Source organism: Anopheles maculipalpis, chromosome 3RL (assembly GCF_943734695.1).
Source record: "Anopheles maculipalpis chromosome 3RL, idAnoMacuDA_375_x, whole genome shotgun sequence".
Lineage (NCBI taxonomy): Eukaryota > Metazoa > Arthropoda > Insecta > Diptera > Culicidae > Anopheles > Anopheles maculipalpis.
In genome coordinates this window covers 89,265,585-89,287,854 of record NC_064872.1, presented here as the reverse complement: position 1 = coordinate 89,287,854, position 22,270 = coordinate 89,265,585, and the positions used below count along the sequence as shown (strand labels likewise).

Here is a 22,270-nt window from a genome sequence, read left to right as displayed (position 1 = left end):
TCGCAAGAGCATTTAAAAGACGATAGACGCCTCAGTTCGGTAACGATTGCTACGTAGTGGAAATAATTTACACAATATTAAAATGGGGTTTCTGCACCACACGCATTCGCACACAAATGTCCTAGACTTCCTGAGTTAGTTAAAACCGTTGGCCGGAAATGTTGTATGGAGATCTTCGGAAAGTGCGCGCTTACTTTCTTCTGATCGAACCACACATAATGACTATCCGTGGCCTGTAACTCTACCCTCTACTCTATAAGAACATTTTGCTAATGAGGCGATGCTTGTACCTGATTCTAAAATACGAAGACAATAGTACCGATAGAGAGGGCGACTGCTACCGTGTTGATCCTTAAGCCTACTTGAATGAGTTTTGACAATGTTTCGTATTCCGTGCCATTATCTTGAGTTCGGTGTTGTATGAATCGGGTATGTTCTACTACTCTCCACTGCCGTGCAACAGCGTTCAGAGACATCAACTACTTAAAACACCCTAGAATAATCTGACTCCAACTCTTCTCTAAGCATGACTCGGAATTGGCTGTTGGAAGTGATGGTTATTGTGGCGATTCGAGTTCGCATGCGATTGACGATTATCATTGTGGTTCTTCAGAGACTGTTGATTCTGTCCACCGTTCTGTTGGTTCTGGTTCTGGTTTTGTCCATTTCCTCCGCGACGACGACGCGAATTACGCTGATAGAAACGCTTTCCGGGCGATCCTCCTCCGTTGCGCATATTCGACTCAGGCGAGGTTGGACCGTTGTAGAACTGCTGCTGTTGCTGGTTCTGATGGTGGTTTTGCTGCTTGTTCATCATATTGTTTCCGTTGTGGTTATTGTTAAAGTTCTTCTGGTTGTTTTGGTAGCCGTGGAAGGGCTTTCGGTTTTCCTTTGCCATCTGAGAGTTTCCATTCTGTTGCTGAGGAACGTTGCTATTCTTGTTCGAAAAGAAGGGTTGTCCTAGAAGAGAAAGAATAGGAGTCGAGCATTAAAATAAAACAATTCCTCCATTCGCAAAACACATCATACCTCGGGAAGGACGACGCTTCATGCGCTTCACAATCGGCTTAAATGCTTGCTTGTCCGGATCGTAGTGGCAGTCAAGCAGTTCGACCAGCTCGGTGCGTTCCTCTTCCTTCAACTCTGTGATCTCGTTGATGATGGCTTCCATTCCTTCGCGTTTCTTTTCTTGCCAGAGCTGACGCAAAGATTCGTAATTGTGGCCAGATTCAGCCAGTACTCGTCTGTACGTAACAGCCTTAACCCTGGAAAAAACGAACATTTCTATCGAAGATCATCTCCAAGAAAAAGGACAACATCCTTCCACTTACCTATGGTAGATTGTCGTCTTAAAATAGAGCAAAAATACCGGTCTCAATGAATTCTGACGCACCAGAATCTTCTCCTGCTCGTCAAGCTCGGATATCTCATTTGAAATAGGCGAGGCATATTCACAAAGCACTGTGCACATCTTTTCACGATCCTCTTCGGTTAAAGGACGAGAAGCAGAGCTGTTCGAAGTAGCCGCTGCAGCTCCTTCTTTTTTCTCATTCTCTTTTTGGGCAGTTTCCTCTTCTACCGTCTGTCCAGCGTTTTCAGTTGTCTGATCACCTTCTACCTTCACGGCATCATCAGCGGTGGAGGAAGAGCTGGCGACTTCTTCAGAATTGGCCGAAACATTTGGTTCTGTTTCGGTTGGTGATGAAGCAGACGCAGTATCCTTCGGTTCAGCTATGAAAAGAAAATTTATAGTTCGCATTAGTACCAAGGCAACCATCTTTTCTCTTGCTTACAAAATGGTGTCTACGCCATCTTACTCACCAGTTGCTAAGCATCTAGAAATTTCAAACGCCATCCTCGCACGGTACGCCGCGTTTCCTTCAAAACCATCCCGAGGGTGTTCTTTATCGTCCAAAACTATCATTGCAAGCTGGCGTATGGTCAAATACTTGATAGTTTTAGTACACTTCTCTTCAGCCAGTTTGAACCCATTTACAAACGACTTGACCGTCTCAGCAAAGCGATCCAACAACTTGTACTTTTTCAACGCTTCGATCACCATATACGGTACGAATTTTCGTTGTTCGTGATACACAAGTACGATGCCCTCGGATCCTTCATCTTCACGACGACGTTCCTCAAGCCAATCGAGGAATTCATTCAGTGCTGCAATTTCCATCTTGGTCTTCATGACACGGTACGTCTGCATGCTTTTCAGCATGCGGAAAAATCCCACCGTGATCACTCGAACCTGATGGCGCTGACGGGCAGCCGGGTTCAGATTCATCAGCGGCATTATGTACTGCGCATACTGTTTGTCCGGGGTGAAGGCCGAGATCTGTACGATCTCATCGATAAGTCTACGACCCGTCGTATCTATATCGATACCAATCAAGGTGTACTTGCCATGCGGCAATGGATTTGTATTAATCGATACGTCGGTTTTGTCGAATTTCGAGGACAACACACCGGCTGGCGTGTCGCACTCGTCAGAGCTGCTATCGTCATAGTGCTGCTCCTCCTCAACACCAACCTTCGATTCGTCCAAACCTACCACCATTTTGTAGTCGCTGCACGAACAAAATCACGATGAAATTAAGATTTTTATCACGGTTCGAAAGCAAATTACTAAATGGACAGCTTAACCTTTTTTCTTACCTCGTATGTATGAAACTGAACTAAAGAGAACTACGGTAAAACTCGAAAAATCGAATCAGGGCGAAGAACACGTGGTTTTCTAGGTTGCTTTTCTAGCAAGATCCTTGAATAAAAGGACTTCCAGAGCACTCTCACAAAAAGATGTTTCACCTTCGAATGTTCACACGAAAATGGTCTAATAAGATTGAAACAGAAAGCATTCAACCCACAAAAAAGTAGCCTACTGCGTCACTAATACAGCTATGATATGGGTATATGGAATCAGCGTAGGGATCCGTCCGAAAGGATAAGATCAGTGAGTACTACATAAAATCATAGCATCCATAGACAAGGATGGCTATACCCATTTGTACATGTGTGTACCAATGTCCTTCTGCATCCCATCCTAGAGCAACCAAACGCACACACCTTTGAAGATCGCAGGTCGATGACATTGTGTCAGGGGCTTAAAAGTAACACCTTCGTCGTGATATATCACAGAAATATACTAACGTTACTACATTTTACCTGTAGTTTACAAGTTCTGCTCTGCAAAATTACATAAGAAACTATTTATTTTACCAACAAACCTTTCACTGCTCACTGCCGCAAGTCCCCGATGGACCGATCCAACTATGACCCGGAATTAACACGATTCAGTGCACCTCCCAAATTTCAGTCTTTCATTCTTCCTCTTTGATGCAGTTTTCGACCAACTGTTTAAGGTTGGGATTCTCCATCGCTGCTGCTATTCTTTCCTTATCGTTGATCTGTTTGTTAACTGCAAATATCGGTGTCGAGTTGCGTACGTGCAGAGAGGTAGGAAAGATTAGACAACATATCATTTTCCGTTCTACATGACTCGATCTTTCGCCAATTGCACTTACTTTCGTCTTCCGTCGTGTGAGCCCCCTTTTTTATGTATATATCCAGCTTCAAACTATGATTGATATTTCGTTCAATTTTCATCCTTATGCACAGCCCTATCAGTGTAGCTAGCGAACAGTGAGGTACCGTTGGATTGAATTCGACCCGTACAACACCTACGTTGCCAGGTGTCGTCTCGTTCACGAATATGCCATCCTCGTACACTACTCCCAAATCCTCCAGCGTGTTGGGCTTTTCGGGATCGCGAATTGTGCGCAGAAAGTCGTATATAGTTTCTCTTAAATCGTTCGCATTTCGGTAACCCAGTTCTTGCAGTGTTGGTGCAGGAAGTTCTGCTGCGTTTGAGCGAACATGCGAGCTGGTTGCTTTCGACGGTAACACGGTGGTTAGATCTTCGGAAGTTTTCTTACGGAAAAAGGAAAGCATTGTGCGTACAGCAGAGTGGAAAATAAAGTATCACAACTAAAATAACACACTGGAATAACTTTGCATCACGATTTTGAAACGCAGAACCGAACGATGTGTGGGATGATTTGCTTTGTTTACATGCGACTAGGGAAATGTCAACACTTGTGGGCCTGTACAGACTGCTGCTCTTCGGTTTTGCGTTCTTGCTATAAAATAGAGTATGATGGAAGCCGTACAAATATTGGTTATTTCTATCAATGTGAAGCTCGATATTATGAAGTTTATTTTATACAGTTTATCCTCTCCACTCAATCGAACAAAAATAATTTTAATGCAACTGAAAACAGCGTACTTGAATTTGCATCGCTCGCAATCACACTGTTAGTTCAGCGGCTGTCAAAAACGTCATCCCTTCTCTCTTCTTGTTCTTTCTACCCATTTTCATTAATTTTCGTTCGTGGTCCGGTACGACGGTGTTCAAGCAACCCGCTAGTAACGAGTTTCCTAGCAAGTAGCAGCGAGTCGAGAGCATCCGTAGCCCCAAACTCTTGTGGTGCGTACCTATAACTTACGGTGTCCAACAACAACGCGCCGCCACCTTTTTCCGAACGCATCATCGTACCGTCCTAGCAGCAGCAACTTTTCTTTTCTCCCCTCCCCTCCCTCGGTCACACACGCACAGACCGTATATCGAGAAGAATCTATAGATATCCACAGAATCAATAGGCCTGTTGTGCGCTGTGCTGTGTGCTCTGGCGTTGTGTTGTTGCACCCTTTTTCGGCATCCCAGTTGTACTATCGGAAAGATACCCTACTATCCGTAACAATCGAGCTAGCGTACAAGTTCGAACGTGCATTTGTGAGTGTTCGTATGTGTGTCCGGCTGCGACCTTCCCGTGGTGTTTATACAACTATTTCAGGGATTCCAATTTTTTCCTGGGTCGCGTCTCTTAACGCCCACTGTCTCCGGAATCCTTTTTTTTTGTGTGCCCCCTTAGCAACCATCGAGTGTTCCTAAACGAGCAACAGTCTCAGAAATTAGTGTGTGCGATTCTGTTGTGGTTGATGTGTGTGACTGTGTGTCCTTGGATAGCATAAAATATTTCTTTTTATATATTTATCATACAAAACGTGGTGTACCGACCGATCCGCGGTCTTGTCATCTTGGGTGCTGTTTTATCTTTCCAAAAATTCCAATTCCGCAGGTGGCGGTAGTAGTAGTAGTAGTGGTGATGGTGATGGTTTTGTTGTGTCACCAGTGTGTGCTTATGATTCTTTCTCTTCCCTAGCGGTACACACGATTTCAGTGAAAGTGCACGGCGCTGCGAACGAGTTTGTCAATCGTTGAATAATACAAAAAGTGCATCTCACGTGGAAGTAAAAAAAAGAAAGCATTGCAGAATCCTATCGAGTGCGTGAAGTTGAAGAAAAGCGAGAAGAAAAGGGCGAGTGAATAGCGATAGCGCCCTTCAGCGTACGACAGTGTGATAAAGAAAGAAAAAGGCATCCACCCCCCCTCCACCCGGGAACCGGACGACCAAAATCCCCAACTCTCCTTCTCATCACTGCCCAGGAAAAATCGCATCAAAATGGTAGTCAAAGTGTATATCAGTGGAATGTCCGGCAACAAAGAGGTAAGCTTTTGTATATGCGGTTGGGAAGGGGTGGATGGGAAAGAGAAGATTCTATTTGGCCATGGCCATGAACGGGGAAATACACCCGCCTGCATGCCGGGGAGGACCTGCCCGGCATGTTTAGGTTTTATATGTTTCACAAGCGTGTATGGGTTTGCATGTGTATGGGTTTTGCGCTTTGAATGGTGGCGTTGTGCGTGTGTTTCTAGCGACGAGAGTTGTAACAGTTATAAATAATCGCGTTTTAAAAGAAGCCGTGTGTGTGTATTGAAATGATCGAGAAAGGTGGGGTGGGGTTTTTAGTCGAAAAAGCGAGCGAAATATCCCGCATGCCGCGAACAGCGCGAAAGAGATGGAAGCGAGCTCTGTGGGGCGCAAGTTGATTAACTTCCGTTTGTTTGTTGCTCCGTGTGCGATTAGAAACCGACCAACCATGCCCAACCAACCCTACATGGTCAGAAGAAGCGGTACTTGAAACCTGTCTCGCTTACCAACCCCACATTCTATATTCGCCTTCTCGGGCTTTACCGGGCGAGAAAAAGAGTCCCATGATGTCTAGTAATTCCAGCGGCACAATCTAGTAGCATGGAATGTTCCTAGGGTGCAAATCGTCGCCTACTTTTCATAACGATGTTCTATCCACGCCGTGTAATAACGTTAGGAAGATTCTTCAAATATGCTCCAAAAATGGACTTAACTAGAAGCGACCGTGTCCCCGTACTACACAAAATGCTGGAGCATGATGATGATGATGTCATGCTTCGGTACATCACATCGTCGTCGCCCCGGGCGCTTGTCATCGATGGTGCGAGTCGTTGTGTGTCATGCGTTTTGAAACACATTTCCCACAGTTCACAGCGCGCGTAACGGGTGAGGAAATGCTTGTCCCAACTGATGTCCGAGTGGCATCTATTAGAGTGGGACTTAAGCATATGATTCATGGTGCAGTTGGAACAGTAGAACTGCGCTACGATGCGGCGTTGCGCTTTGAGAATGCTTCATCGCGATAAGTCCGCCGTTTCCAGCCATGGCGACACTCAGTGATTCATTTAAATTGAACTCCACGGACACACCCCACACATGCGATTCCAGTAAAACGAATCGGAAGGTCACAAATGAACCCTCCCGATATATCTTTGTTGTCTGCGATTGAAGTGCCTTATCAGGGAATTGGACATTCCTGTAAATTACTCCCTCTAATTAACAAGCTTAAGCTCAACAAAGACTCCATGCAGTAGAGTAGCTTTTAAATGAATTATATTTGGTTTTATTTATTTCTATTACTAGAATGAGCAATGCTACTCTTTCATTACTTTGTAATATTGTATTTGCGAGTCATTTCCTTCCTGTGTTTATTTGAAAAGATCTACCATCCTCGGCTCTTATAGCTCCATAGAACAGAAATGTTTATTTATAATTGGAGTATTGATATGTTGTCTAGAAGTATTTTATATTGCAAAGGAAAATAAAGTATGTTTTCTCAAAGTGTACAAAATTTGTTCATCCATTTGTCTAATGTTACTTTCAAGATGATCTTCTCTTTGGCATTTGCCAAACGGCGAGAGAGAGTCCATCCTCCTTGTCTTAACTCTGGAGAACACAGAACTGAAGGAGGGGAACGGAGCATGGATAGTTTCAATATCCGGTTCTTTTACTGTATGTAAGATCGACAATGTGTCCACTATGCTACCGGACTGACTCGATTATGGCGTGCCTAGTCACCGTTATGCTATTAAAACACGAGCTCCAAAAGAATAAAATAATGTAAGCAGCATTTGCTTCTGCTAAAATCGGACTTCTTCCACGCTAAAGACATACACACGATGACGCATATTTTAAAAATTAAGTTCAACTAACCGATTAAACCCGATTGTGTGCCGGCGGCGGGTGCGCGGCACCGTACGCTTGCTGCAGTGAGTTATGTGTGCCAAGCGCTGCTCCTCGCTTCGTTTGGCACAAAATAATAATTGGCAAAAATGAGATTTCCCGGTTCCCGGTCTGCAGACACCAAATGTGCGCTGCATTCTGTCGTACCGAACGATAGCAAAGCGGGTGAACGAACGATCCAGCAGCAAGTAAACCTCGCGTAGAATGCCACATCGGCTATATGGACCGTGATAGTTAAAGGTTTTGCTCATGTTCGTTGCTGTTTGTTGGGTGAATTTTAATGGCCGATCGGGTTTGCGTGTTAATCCAACCCGTAAAGTCTGCACGGGTGCAGATGGAGGCGTTCGAATTGGATACTCCATGGAATGGGGGGAATTTTAAGATAGGGCCGGAAGCCAGTGTAGTAAGAAAGAATGTGTAAGAAGCTGATAGAGTAATAACGAAATTCATTTATGCTCTCCCACCATTGCGCTTTGCTGTGGTGCTCTGGGGTTTGTGGTTTTCTATTCCAATATTTAAGTCATTCTGGAGCCATTTCCCGAATCATTTCCCGTGCCCAACGATGCACGAGCATAGATGACAGCTCACCACACAATAATGTAGCGCTTTATGTCCATCTCCTCCTACAAACGGCGGCCTCCATAATGCATCTAATTAGGGTGCAATAAAGTGCAGCAGGAGAGTGCGTCACCCGCCCGGTATCGGATTGTGTGCCGTCATTCAACCCCCACCCTAAACGGTCACCTCTTCCGGCAGCGGGTTTTGGTTTTGGTAGACTGATTCTGGGCATTTCGAGGGAACGCGAGAGCGAAGGGCTTATCATTATTCAAGCGGAATAGCATGGGAAGCATGAAGATAGTGCCACATAGCTGTAACAATCAGGAAAAAAGGGGACCAGAACGTGATGATCATGATCGCCTCTTGCCAGCCACCAGTCAAGCGCGTTTCGGCTCACTAAGCGCAATCGACGAACGATGTGTGCAATGAATGGTTTCGTGTGGTATAGTGCTGTTGGAGGCCTTCTTTAGAACGGCGTATCTTCGGAAGAGTAGTTATATATGTTTAAAAATGTTCAAATAAAGTGTCATTCATTAAGAATTCGCTCACTCGTCACAGGCTGTAAAACGAGAAATGTTTTACGTAGAAATATAATTTCTACATCAAACGAAGGGGTTTTTATTGTTCTCTTATCACAAAATTCAAGAAAACTATATTTGTTATTGTACGGATGAATTTAAGCCACTTTCTTTTGATACCACTCATAAGCTGCCGCACTCAACTGGTTTATCCACTTTAGAAGCTGTTTTTTCCAATAATATGCGTGTTGGGCAGTTGGGCAAATCGGGCCAGAGCTTGATTGGGCCTTTATGAGCTTTGCTCAAAAGCAAAACAAACTTTTCCATTCACTGATCTTCCTAATCTGTCGTGTTCATAGATTGCACACAGCTGCAGATAGCTTGCAACACCATGAGTTTGCGGGCAAATTTGTCAGCAAAAACAAAATTATATTTATTGGGAGCATCGCCCCGTTTCGTCATCCATAAGAACGCAACCTGCGCGTTCCTCGTTAGAACCTGATCATACAATTTTTAGAGCACGAGGTTTGACGATGTAATTATGCTTCAGAGTTCTGTTTGGTTGCTTTCAGGCGCGAAAAGAGCGGTAGTCTGCCCTCAATCCGATACTTCTGCCGGTTATACTTATGCTGTACCGGGAGTTTTGTTTGCAATATTCGAAAGTCCAACGTTAGCCTGTAACGCTCTCAACATCTTCCAGCTCAACTGACAACTTTGTTTAACCATTCTAGCCACGCTTTAAAGTTTCCGAAACCGTTTCAAAACATATTCAAAAGTAGAAGACGCATTTTAAAGAAATTTTCTAAGTGGATGTGCACAATTAATTGTCTACGTTGCAGCTCCATCGTTAAGAAGAACTGAAACAAGCACGATCATGCCAAACCCACTTCATAAGAGGGAAGAGTGCTCTAATAGCTACTCAATAGATAGAGTGACCAAATTCTAAATGAACTGAATCTAGAGATTCTAAACTGTCGAAAATGCTTCAAACAGAATTCCTTTTCCATTCAAATTTCTTTATCTGGATGTCTTCTCGATCACATTACAAAATCGCTCGCTGTCGCTTCTGCAATGCGCCATCGCAGTCCCAGTGATGATTCATTCGCTCTTACCTTCAACTGTAAGATATTTATTGTTTTAAGATCGTTGCAACATGTGCCATCAAAAAGGCACAAAAGTAAAGCAAATAATGCACACAAACCGTAAAAGAAACCCTCTGCGATGCACAGATGGATAAATACGTGTGTTTGAAGCGAACATGTTGCAACCATTCCAAGACTCAAGCGAGACTCCATCGTGAGCACATATTTTGCTTCATGGTTTTTATAGGTTTTTTTTTTGCAGGTTTTTATATTTATTTGTGCAGAACTATGGCCCGCTGATGTTGCTTTTGCCTGCTCGTTTGTACAGTTTAAAATTGAACTCTTTTTGCCTAACATTTCATAATTTAACATTAATTGTCGTTTGAAACACCATCATCCCATAAGTAGCACAAAGCTGGACAAAATCATTGTCACTTTGTACGCCCCAAAATAGTAACGCATCTGACCCAACAGAAGGGATGGTACGATGGCGAAGTTACCGGCCAAGAGCGGCTTCCAAATAAAGAATCAGTCAAGGCCATCCCTCCCCACATCCTCAACAACAACGGGATTGATCGTTCAAGGAGAACGCCTTTGTGCATCCGTTCAACCTTTCGATTGGACCGTGCCATCGCTTTTTCTATGTTGCGATCGATGGAACGCTGCGATGTTGGTTTTTGGGCTTGGCATTGCGGCGAGGATCACTGCTATATTTGGCCAAATGACTATGCTGTATGGGTTGATGCTGCTGAGAGTCGAGATCGACTTCCACTCGGGTTTTAGCTAAGGACAGACACATACTACGCACACGTTGCTGACACGGCATCAGTGTTGCATATCTCACATGCTTTGCAAACCAAATCGTTCGGTAAACATTGTAATACATTGTTGCCGGCAGACGAGATGCATTTGGCTGCTTCGTGGCTGCCGACGTTGACGATCGTTTGATGTGTACGCAGCCTGTGTTACGATGAATGAGGATAAGAGATGAGGGATGTACAAAAATTGAAAGTAATCAATTGGATGTTGCTATTTAAGATTCATTTTACGTTATTCGAGCTATAACATTATTTTTAGTCTGTTATGCAAAAAGAGAGATTCCATTTCCTGTACGGAAGGATCGCTTACTCACATCACAGCTCTTCTCAACGTCTTCTTCTCGCGGATTCAACATGTGCAGCCGGCGTCTTGCAAAGCAAAAGCGACTGTGAGCAAATTAGATAATTTGAATTTAATTGCCTTCCTTCCTTCCTTGCTTCCACCACCGGTGGAAGAAGCCGGGGTCTTTGCGCCGAACCTAGGCCTAGGGACAGTTTATTGGTCTATAGCACACCAGCCTCCGTCTCGTAAGCACATTCACCGGTGTAAAAATGAACGGTTTTGTATGTTATTCATTAAAATGCTCGCAAACGAATTGAAGAAATTTTGGGTACATAATTCTCTGGGTGACTAAAGGCAACCCAATGAGAGGACGGTGTACTGCTTTCATTTCATTCCTTGTTGTTGTTGTTGAGGAGGTGATCACTCTGCACATAAATAGCCACACACACACACCCAAAGCACGTTTGCATTGCATCAGTTTTGCAAACGACGGTAAAAAGACGGGGAAAGAAAGTCACTCGACACCACACTGCCGGTTGTGCTTGGCGCGTCGAAAAGGAAAGTGATTTCACGACTTTTACTAACAGCAGAACCCGCTTTTGCACCATCATTGACGGTCGATGTGTCGATACAGCACGAGCAGACCACCTACAGGTGTCCTTGAAAAAAAAGGGCGAAATTCAAACCCTTCCGAAGCAAGCGGAATCATTAACACGCGAAACACACTCACACAGGCTGCCAAATTCCCTGTTCTCGAAACGTTTTGAGGTTTGCGCACTTGGCACTCAATTTTGTAGATTTAAAGAATAACAGCACGAGCTTGAGAGAATTCGGTTTCGGAGGAGAGGGTCCGACATTCCGATCGGTATCAGTCGTTGTCGTTAATTGTTGGTGAGGATTTTTTTTCTCTTCTTTTTTGGTTGGATGTAAAGCTCGGAACAAGCGGGACAATAATTTGTACATTTCCCAATTAACTGCTGAGTAAAAGATATAAACGGCTAGTTGGCCGTGTTGATTCTTCGTGGCGTTTCGAGATTCTTTGCTTAAATTGTTTGCTTCTGCGAAGAGTCTGATTGGTGGGAAAAGATAATGTTCCTAGCAAAAGATGGCAAAGACGAAGAAGATTTATGGCAGAACATGAACACAGAGGTTTGATACGTTTACAAAACATTTTCTCAACAACAAGCAGAACAGTTGATGTTCAACGGGCAATGGGAACAGTTTTTTTTTATAAGCTGCCAAAAACACTGACGATTGTATCGGATCGGATTCCATTCTCACAAGCGACGAGTCCTCCCAAGTCCTGCCGATAGCGATGCCTCGTGGAACTTGCAGAAGAATATACTTAAACAACAAACCAATTACCCAATAATTGATTGTACAGTTAAAATGTGGCGCCCTAGAGCGCATTCCTCTTGCGGAGGCGATAGCAACGTCGGACCCTTTACCCTCATTTCCTACAAGAAACACCTTAAAACCTCAATCAAATGTGGTCACGATCTTTGCTATGTTGCTGCTCGTGTGTTTTGACACCCTATCACGAAGACGACGCCACATCAGTGTTGCAGAGGTGATGTGATGTGCACGATGAAGGGCGGGGGGGGGGGGGGGGAGGGCCATGGGCGAAAAGCGAATCACGCATGCCACGCGAGATCATCGACCCACTCGATCGAATTTCGCATCTCAAGTGCAATGCCCTAGTTCACCAAAAAACAACATGTGAGAGAGGGTGGCAGAGCTACCTGCTGGGACGCGATGATCACCTGCTCAGTGTACAGCAGCACACGTGCTCTCTCGTCTCTGAACTGTGATCTTTCTCGCTTGGTTCAATCATGTTTCGATGTTGGACGACGGAGCCAAGAATACCGTGCTTAATTCTATGCTAGTCAGCCTCAAACGTGATGCTGATGCATACAGTAAACAAATGGCCATTATTAAACGCCTCGCCTAAGTCTGTCCCAATGCAACACAACGCGATGCTCTCGACAGGATGATGCATTGTGTGACAGGTGCATCGGGGTTATAGTGTTGCATCAAACGAATAATATAGAAGAGAGCTTTCACCGTGCTCATCTTCTTGATTGCGGCTTTTGTCACTGACCGTGTCAGATTTCTATGATCCGTGTCCTTGTTGTCACTAAATCTTAGCTTGTGTGTCTACTGACATTGGATCTTGAGAGAGAAAACGAGATAGCCAAACACAACAGAAACTGCCAGCTTCTTCTTATGTCTTAATTTATATTTACCTGGTTGGGAGGGTTCTTAGGAGAGATTTAAATACAAGAGTTTCTTTTTATTCTTTCAAGGTTCAAGTCAAGGACTTCCGGACCTTATAAGTATAGTTCCAAGATTTTACGTGACATTTTCGTTGTAAATATATTCTCATAAGGTTGAAATGAGAATTGTACCCACAATGCGCTGTGACGTATGACCGCGACCGCTTACCGTTTAGCCCATCGATCAACTCAGTATCGATCGATTTAAAAGTGATATCGTATCGTCGCATACAACACGAAAGCTCTGTCTTCTTTATCAAATTCAATTATGATTCGAAATTTGCGGTATAACAAAATCAAAGCACGATGGCACCAGATGGCAGTGCAAATGAAGCTTATTCTGTGTTAATTTGACACGACAACATGCGTTTGTGTGATCAACATTGCCGGCGCAAAGCAGTCGCAAAGCAAAAGTGTGAATGTGAGACAAACCTGACGAGATAATTGCTCGACACGATACTTTTAATGTCAAGGGGGGGGATGTCGACGTCTTCGCTTCGCTTCCTCATTCTGTAATGATTTCACTGTTTTTATTTCACTTCCGTAAAGTGTGTGTGTGTACTGCGTGTGCGGTATGTGAGGTTGATTGTACTGATCGGGTGGATCGAGAGGAGTGAAGAAAGATGGTGTGTAATATGGTCGTGTGATCGTGAAACATTTCTCTTAAAAATATCAACACCTCGGATGAGATAATACTTGCGTGAAAAGGGGGGGAAAACAGCCACACTCCGAGCACTTCGAGTAGAGTCTGTTTGAGGGTTTTCAAGTGGTGAAATAAAGCAAAAAAGGACTCACGTAATTGGATGGTAATTTTTCACGTAATTTTTGAATTGACAGTTAGATGCGTTCTGGTTGAGAAGATCTTAACTAGTCCGGGATGGCCTGTAATAAAGGATTTAGTCATGCCAGGAATGCACCGTTGCAGAAATAGGACAATAACGAATATTTTCCTACTAACTGACCGAAACGATTATTTACGATCATAAATCAACACAGTACGCGACTCTTTTTTAAATATTTGGCAAGAATGAAGCAATGCCATACTGCTGGTTACAACAAGATGTCGAGGATTTGCGTTCTGCACGATCGTTGCTTGTGTCTGTTTTGCGTTTATGGACCATTTAAAGATGAACTCTGTGTGACAATGGATAATATTTGCAAAACACATAAGCTGGTACCGAATAAACTTGTTGTTAATAATAAAGAGACACACAACAACAGGAGTCGATCATGCTTGCGGTGTGTTGTTTATGTCTGTACCGTCGTCCAAAAGTTTGGTAGAGTGTGATCGCGATCAAAATGACATTAAAAACACACATTTGTTGCCTCAATCGGTGGGTGTAATACGTTCTTGATACGGTCCTAGGAGTAGATGAAGATCATCTCTTCCTTTCTCGGCACTACTTCCGCTTGACTCTCGCTCGCTCGTACAGCGTCGTCTCTCCCGACTGTTCCGAGGAAATCTTTCTCTCGGAAAAAGCAAAGCTAGGCTAGAAGAAAAAAAGAAGATCGAATGTCTAATTTTATCTATCACCCTGTTGGTGTATTGCGCGCGCGAGATCTGTGTTGCCCCCACTTGGCACGGCGATATGGTCGCGTCAAATCACAGACTTGAATTAAATAATCGCTCTTTCCTTGCCCACCGACCCACACGCCGGACGCCGTACAAGTGAGTGTTGTTTGTGTTGTGAGGGTTAGACCGCTAGCTCCAACTGCAAAAGGGTTGTTTTCACTGATACTATCAACTTGTCCGTTGTGTACGAATGTCTTATGTTTCACAGGCGGTCTGAACTGATGCTGCATCAGGCGTGGATAGGATGTGTCTCCTATATTTTTAGTGATTTTGCAAACGACACTCCGACGACACTGAAACAACACACGACGGATTTTGGTGTCTTCTCTTGGATGTTACTTTCTGCCACGCGTATCAGCTCTCGGCAAATAATCACCAACTCAGCGGAAACACACAGAGAGAGGGAGAGTGAAAATTATGAAACAAAAAGCAAGAGAAATCCTAAAGTTTCCCAACTGGCTGGCTGGCGAGCTGCAGTGATATGAATGCTTCCTTTTACATCGTTTCTCCTGTGTCTTGATGCTGGTGTGGGCCAGTATACCAAACCCCCCCCCCGAGCATAGGAAGAGGAAGAACACTCGTCGTGTAGCAATTACCAGCTGTGAGTGATGGGAAATGATTGAATGAAATGTAGCACTCTTCGTGTATGCAGAGGAGTACCACGCGAGGTGTCAGATGATATGCAAAAATAGCATTTCCTTGCGCTTGAAAGTTGATAGTTGGGAGGAACACTAACAGCAGAGCAGCTGGGGGAGGCTGCCGCATCTGTGTAGGATTAATAGGTGAATGAAAATATTATGCTCATAAATCTGCACATCGCCGAGTTTTCTCGTGTGGAGAGGTGTATCATGACGACGGCGTTACGACTGTGTACGTTTTCTTGGAACGAGAATGAAGGATGCTGATCGTGTGGAAGATCAAGTCGATATCTATCTGGAGCAGTAAGTCGGGTTTATTTATTTTCGCTTGACCACAGTTTTTTTAAATGCCAAATTGGTTGGTTAATCAACGATGTAAGAGTATGCCCAAGTACATAACCGCGAGGACAACACGCGGGAGTAGTTTATGGGACCTTGTCAATTAATTTTACGGAAAGTTTGCCACACAGTTCGAAAAAGCGGTAAAGGTATACCCGGTCAACCAGCAAGGCCACTGAATCGGACACACAGATGCGCTTAGAAACCCGCTTAGGTGGTGACAAACGAGTTTGAATGACTATTGGGAAGGTAAAAAGCTACCAGCAGCTTGTTGTTTATACTAATTTTAGCACAAGAGCGCAACTGTTTCAACTTTCCTTGGTAGTTTTCCCCCTTACACAAGGAAAAATCTGAGCATTGGTGTGGACACATTGTGACCAGAACAGAAGTATCGATGAATGTACATACTGTCCATGTAAACAAAGACTGGTTGGTAAGGTTGTTGTTCCAATAGAAGAAAGATCTTCAATGTCCAAATGGAGGAGAATGTCCGAGGACAGACCGATTTACAGCTTCCAGACACAAAGGTTCGAAATTGCATTTCTTTCTTCGCTTGATAGAAGATTCTATAAGAATATTTCTTCAGGACAATAGCAGACCTGCACGAAGGAGGCGGAAATTGGTGCTAAATCTTCTATCAAAGTTCCTGCTTTTCAATGGTTCAACCTCAACGAGCCGTCGTCGGTCGCCCGTTTCTGGGCGTTTCGCTCGCATTTCTTGATTAATTACACGAATGGCCGTGAAAGAAGGCCGACGGATTTAAGCCGATCGGACATTCTGTGTTGACACCTGAGATGAGACACGTACATGCGTGAAATATTAGTACATGCGATTAGTAAGCGTTCTGTTTGCCCGGTGTGGTCCAATCGTGGATCGTTTAGGCTGGTTGATCGAGAATCCTCACTATCTCGCCGAGCTGCTGCAGTGTGTACCATCTGTGCTTACGACGGGACAAATGAGTGTGTACTTAAGTTGAAGTTGAGCAATGAAAAATACAAACAAACTCTGCATCTTTTCCCTCTAACTGGTGAGCTTCCCAAACGAGAAGCGATTTTTAATGTCTAATCTTGTTTGCTGGTGGGGAAAAGGCAACGATTTACTTAATGCGAGTGGAATGCTGATAGATCTCCCAACGGGGGTAGTAAACGGGAAGCTATTAGTCAATTTTAAGCATTTTTGTTATTGTTGGCCGTTGATGATTTGGAAATATGCGTTGGATCATTTTGGATCATCCGAACACATATCAAATATTTCTCATTCCTTGTTGTGAATAACAAACATATTTAATTAAACAATGTTTCGTTTCGCTCCCTGTCCCTGTAGGTGAAGAAACGCCAGCAGCGGGTCACGATGATCATGGAAAGCAAGCACATAGAATACACCGTCATCGACATCACAGAGCCGGGCCAGGAGGCGGAAAAGGACTTTATGCAGACGAACGCCCAACACAAAGGATGCACGATCAGTGATCCGAACCCGCGGCACGCCCTACCCCCGCAACTGTTCAACGACACCGAGTACTGCGGTGACTACGACGACTTCGACATGGCCAACGAGGTGGACAATCTGGAGGTGTTTCTGAAGCTGGCGGCACCGGCGGCACCCGAGCCGGAGCATAAAAACGGCGACGAATCTGCCCCACCTGCCACCGCCGCCGATGACGATGAGGACGAGAACAAAGAAAACAAGACTGAAGACAACGGTGCTGCCGGTGATGCTGCTGGTGCGGAGACGACCGAGGACACGAATGAGGTTTGAGATAGCGGCGTGTGACAACAATAGTAACACACATACACACAGCTCCAGAATTAAAAAAAAAAACTGCTGTGCCCCATACGTGCACGGGCCCTTTCCTTAGAACAGAGTGCGCCTATCATGCCGATGGGTCGCAGAACATCAAATTTAAGAAAACCACAGCTGAAGCCTACACACTCTGCACGAAAACAAAACACCCTTGCTGCCTATGTATTCCCGTTGTGCGTTTCTGTGTGTGTGTGTGTTTGTGGCCGTTTAACAATTTCGCGTTTGTTGCTTCCCAATAGAGATATATTTGCTGCCGTTTTGTTGGTTAGACAGTTAAGAAAATGGTGCGAAACGGATATAGGGACTACTGATTCGGTTGAATGCGCGTTTGTGGCATTGCTACTATTTCTACTAATACTATTTCCAGCCCAGCAACTTCCATAACATTTCTTCCCTGTACAACTTTTGCCGTATTATAAAAGGATGAAGCACATCACACAAGAAGATGTCCCGTAAACACTGCCCATGTATAGTTAAGGATCTTGAGGCGCAATCCGATATAGGTCTTCTACTGCTACGAATCCATGAAAATAGACACTATTCCACTCTCTGTCTTTCTCTCTTACAATGATTGGTAGGATTTAAGACCATCCCCCGGAAGCGACTACTTACTGGCTTCCGGGGAAGTAGTTTAACTTGATTTAACGTTTGATCGATTTCGCGTCGGGAGCTCTGTAATCGCATAAACCACCCTAGCCCCGAGGTCAATTCTATAGCGCGTATCGTTCTGCTTAGAATTGAAATATGCAACACGTGCTTTCGCGCTATGGTCAACCTGCGTGATGCCAAGAGGAACCGTTCATTTACGTTATCGGATTAGATTCGGTTGATGATGTCAGACATTTTTCGTTACACTAAAATTGTTTAAGGATTGATCATGTGCTAACATTTGTTTTGCAAATGGACACTTTTCGCTCCTTTTTTTGGGCGAATTTACGCCACAAGGTCGCTGATGAATGATATGCTAAAATGCGCTTATGCAACCGAAGGGGGTGTCTCTTTACACCTTTTTGTCACGTACTCTCTTGTACCTTCGTCACACAGGTTTTATTTCGCAAACAAAAAGCCGATAAGCAGATAGGAAAGAAACAACACGCATAAGAATTATTTGTTGTACACCAGCGCACCTTCACACCGGGTGACGATGGATTATTTCGAAGGCATGCTTACGGTGGCGAGACAACAACACCGCGCCGTTAGAAGCAGTTAAGCGTTAGTTGATGACAGCATCGAAAAAAGACCCAATAAGCCATTCCTACCTTTTCCCCCCTTATGTGAATCAAAAAAGGAACAAAGAGGAGGGATGTTAAATAGTAGTACGCACGTCTTGAGAAGAACGTTTGTCTTTGCGTAAATATAAGGTGATTTAGAATTAAACAAAAACCGCTGATAGCAAGTTCATGTATCGTTCATACCTCAAACCTAGTGTGCAATTTTAGCCGTTTCATTTATACCATTATTTTGCTTGTGTTAGCTGATAATCAAATATTCAACAGCAAAGTATATCGCTATTATTATTTTTCAATCCTTTCACTGCTAAGGGATAAATTGAGCAATTCGGAAATATTAAATGGATTTTGAAATAAATCTTAAGGAATTATTCAATTTAAGAAGCAAAAAAAATTAAATTTATCTTAACCGTAAAAGGTATAAGATTTTCATTTTCGTATTTTCTTTAGCAACAAAAGTTTATAGAAACGGTAATAAAACAATGAAGTTAAAAAAATGGATACTTAGAAATAGAATGGGAAAGGGAGAACATACAAAAGCAGAAAACGACACGTATCACAACACAACAAACAGCAGTTTAGTTAGCTCAATAGAACTCCCATAGCGGGTGGAAATCAAAACATGCAACACGGATGCGATCATTAAACGATCTTTCGGATAGAATCCACGTGGATCGAGTTTTAAAGCAAAACGTAGAGACAACAGTTCGTTTTAGTTTTTCGCCCTTTAAGCCCCCTTTCATTGTTCGCTGCGCGTTTACCGATATATTATGGTTATATGGTAGTGCGAATATTATTATTACTACTCATATTATACACTACACGAGGATACATTTTCAGGAAATAAAGTAATACACCCCTACCAACAATCACAGAATCGAGAGCGAGAGGGCAGTAGAAACCACACCATGGCTGGCATGAACGTTGCGAAAGATTTATACTATTTATAGCTTTAGCGAATAAAAGTAACGAAAATCGATAAATTGCGGGACCGTTTTTGCTGATGAACTAACCTTTTTTTAAGTTATACTGCATGCACTTACCTTTATTGTTCATGTAATCAATGTTGTGAAAGCTTTTAGCCTTATATGTACATAACATGGCTTCGCACAAGCAGCAGCAACAGCTGGTCCTTAGATAAGGTATATCAGTTGATGCAGAACTTGGCCTGCTGACCATCTGTGCTTGAGGGTATCATCGCTATCGAGCGAGATTAATTCCAACACCCTGGCTTTGGATGCAATTGCCTATGGGGTTGATAAGCGATGGTAAACATTGTGAGTTTTGCGGAATCATGATCGAAATCAAAGGCTTGCAATGTCCGAAATCGTCTACGACAACGGATCATTTTTTGTAGGTGACTAATCTTTTCAATGTTTAGCTGTACGGAGTTTTTCGATGTCATCTAACGTAATTGGTTTATTAAATTACCTTACCATGTCCACACAATGAATAATAACCTTTCATATTGTTTCTTTATCCATATTTTTCAAAATTCCTGTACATCATCATCATCACCTTGCACACCTTTCCCGATTGGGCGAATTCATTCAAAAACTTCCATAAACCATCCATGACCATGAACACAATACACACATACTCATTGTGATTGTTGACGCAAAACTACACACGATATCAATCGGCTAAAAGACGGCAAAGGATCCTCCGGAAGAGACCGGAGACGAGATGAAAGCTGATAAGGAAGTCCCCGTTGAAGAAACGACTGCTGTTACAGGAGACGAAAAAGGTGTTCTTTTGGAGAATCGAGAAGAGAACGACGAGGTGCAAGACGAGCCTACGAGGGAGGTAGAAAGCAGCGAACCACAAGTGGAAGAACCGGAAGTAAAAGTTGAAACGATGGAGCATTCGAGTGAAGAAGTAGTCTCGCAAGATGTAGAAGTGACATCGAACCAGCAAGAGGACAAATCGAAGTACGAATCAGATGAATCGAGCGATGAAGCACCTGTAAGTCAAGAATCTGTTGAAGTAAAGACAAATGAAGAAACTGTTGTACAAAGCGAAGATGATCGTAAAGTTTCTGAAGATACAAAGGCAGATGAACAGCAAGAAGCTGTAATGGAACATGAGGAGAGTAATGAAGAAGCTGTGGATCCTGATCCCGAAACAGTGGAAGAAACGATCACGAACAACGGGCAGCATGAAGAGCTTAAGGAGGAGGCCGCTACGAATGATGGAGAAATGGCCACAACAGAAGACATTGAAGAACCGGCGACAAACATCGTCCTGAAAAGTGAGGTTAATCAAACTATACCTTCAAGTAATCAGGAGCCCGTGAATCGATTCGATGAGATGGAAGTCGAGCAGAACATTCAAGCGGATGAAGAAGAATCGTCTTCAGATAGTGAAGAGAGCTCGGAAGTTGATAGCCAAATAGAAAACCCCACTATGGAAAGCCCTCGAAAGGAAGAATTATCCTCGGAGTCTCGATCTACTACCGGCGAAGTTAAGGTTTGACGGATGGATATTGATGTGATGATGCTCGCCAACTTCTCTTCAATGTTCCCGCGATGTTGTTTACTGTGCTCACTGTGCAACTCTCTGCATCTTTTCTACCGCAATGTTTAGTTATGGCCATCGAATTTCTGGCACCTTGCTCAACTATTTATCAACAAACAGATCAAGTTTCTTTTAGATAATCTTTTCGTACACACTCTTCAATGGCCAGATTGGCTTATCTAACCTCTTTTCGCATGAGTCATTCTTTGCTTCTACCGGGTTATTCTAGTGACCTGAGTGAATTAGTACAACAGCTCCAAGTCTTCTTTCCTATTGGGGTTTCCTAAGCCTTTGCGTTCTTCACAAGTTCACACAATTCTCCTTGCGTTTGGTCCGCTTACGCACTCGGCTTGTGTTTAATTTTAGCTTCCGTTTTCCTTTAACTTTATCATTACACTATCACGCGATGGTGTAAGCGTTTGCATTTTCGTTTGTGTACGTATAAGACATTGCTCTGTGCAAGAAGAGTTCATTTCGAATCACATAAAAATGGTGCGTGGGTGTTGTGCTTTTGAAGGAACCGGCGGCAATGGAAGCGGATGCGGAGGATGAGGAACTCCGACGTGCTTCCGCAGCACTGGCGGGCAAGAGTGAGGACGCTGTAGAGCAGATCGGGATGGATGAGGCGGAAGAGGAGGAGGAGGAGGCAGACGATGAAGGACTGGTGGAAGTTGCCAAAGAGGTCCGGAGTAGTTCCTAATGTCTGTTAGTGGCGTTTTTACTAGCTTTTAGAGATAGAGAAATAGAGACGCGTTTCATTCAGAAGAAAGAGTTCATTTCTTAGCTTAGTGCTTTCGCATGTCCCTACAAACACGCCCGGACTAATACCTAAAGCGCCAGCATTCTCTTTTGAGTGATGTGTCCCTAATCGCTACCCTACTGAGTACGGTGTTTGTTGGACCCAAGACTCTAATCGATTTGATACTTATCCGGATCTTCTTATCATTTCGGGGTGGTGGTTATACAGGACGAAATCTCCAGCAAACTGGTTGACGCTGACGATCCCATGATGGCCGAACAGGAGCAGGAAGAATGAATCCAACCGACAATCCTTTAAACAACCTAAAAATCTCATCAGTTTAGCTAAACAACACCCAATAGTCACATCATCTCATCATCATTCATCGACATCTTTACTCAACGGGACATACCCTCACATCGAGTGCTACTGCAACGTCTTCG

At 43.7% G+C, this 22,270-nt stretch overlaps 3 protein-coding genes across 3 annotated transcripts; 1 reads left to right on the top strand and 2 right to left on the bottom strand.

Moving 5' to 3' along the window:
* Window positions 1–514: 514 nt before the first annotated feature.
* On the bottom strand, window positions 515–2,574 carry LOC126561886 (maternal protein exuperantia-like). Its single transcript, XM_050218247.1, has 4 exons — window positions 1,822–2,574; window positions 1,332–1,731; window positions 1,030–1,265; window positions 515–960 (listed from the first exon to the last, which is right to left on the bottom strand). Exons 1-4 carry the CDS (start codon window positions 2,558–2,560, stop codon window positions 521–523), a joined length of 1,815 nt encoding a protein of 604 aa, XP_050074204.1. The 5' UTR covers window positions 2,561–2,574; the 3' UTR covers window positions 515–520.
* Window positions 2,575–3,268: 694 nt separating this feature from the next.
* Window positions 3,269–3,966, bottom strand: LOC126563140 (MIP18 family protein galla-1). The gene is made up of 2 exons (XM_050219765.1): window positions 3,525–3,966; window positions 3,269–3,418 (listed from the first exon to the last, which is right to left on the bottom strand). Exons 1-2 carry the CDS (start codon window positions 3,949–3,951, stop codon window positions 3,321–3,323), a joined length of 525 nt encoding a protein of 174 aa, XP_050075722.1. The 5' UTR covers window positions 3,952–3,966; the 3' UTR covers window positions 3,269–3,320.
* Window positions 3,967–5,464: 1,498 nt separating this feature from the next.
* On the top strand, window positions 5,465–22,158 carry LOC126562137 (FK506-binding protein 5). The gene is made up of 5 exons (XM_050218565.1): window positions 5,465–5,567; window positions 16,863–17,291; window positions 20,222–21,040; window positions 21,606–21,770; window positions 22,056–22,158. The coding sequence occupies exons 1-5, from the start codon at window positions 5,523–5,525 to the stop codon at window positions 22,122–22,124; spliced, it is 1,527 nt and encodes a 508-aa protein (XP_050074522.1). The 5' UTR covers window positions 5,465–5,522; the 3' UTR covers window positions 22,125–22,158.
* The last annotated feature ends 112 nt before the right edge of the window (window positions 22,159–22,270 follow it).

Excerpts from the sequence above, each read along its gene's own strand:
- LOC126561886 (XM_050218247.1), bottom strand. The coding sequence starts at position 2,560 with ATGGTGGTAGGTTTGGACGAATCGAAGGTTGGTGTTGAGGAGGAGCAG. Across the intron at positions 1,732-1,821 it reads TTCTAGATGCTTAGCAACTG|CTGAACCGAAGGATACTGCG; the intron begins GTGAGTAAGATG and ends TTCTTTTCATAG. Across the intron at positions 961-1,029 it reads GAAGCGTCGTCCTTCCCGAG|GACAACCCTTCTTTTCGAAC; the intron begins GTATGATGTGTT and ends TTTCTCTTCTAG.
- LOC126562137 (XM_050218565.1), top strand. The coding sequence starts at position 5,523 with ATGGTAGTCAAAGTGTATATCAGTGGAATGTCCGGCAACAAAGAG. Across the intron at positions 5,568-16,862 it reads GAATGTCCGGCAACAAAGAG|GTGAAGAAACGCCAGCAGCG; the intron begins GTAAGCTTTTGT and ends CTGTCCCTGTAG. Across the intron at positions 17,292-20,221 it reads CGACCGAGGACACGAATGAG|ACGGCAAAGGATCCTCCGGA; the intron begins GTTTGAGATAGC and ends ATCGGCTAAAAG.
- LOC126563140 (XM_050219765.1), bottom strand. The coding sequence starts at position 3,951 with ATGCTTTCCTTTTTCCGTAAGAAAACTTCCGAAGATCTAACCACCGTG. Across the intron at positions 3,419-3,524 it reads TCACACGACGGAAGACGAAA|TTAACAAACAGATCAACGAT; the intron begins GTAAGTGCAATT and ends CGATATTTGCAG.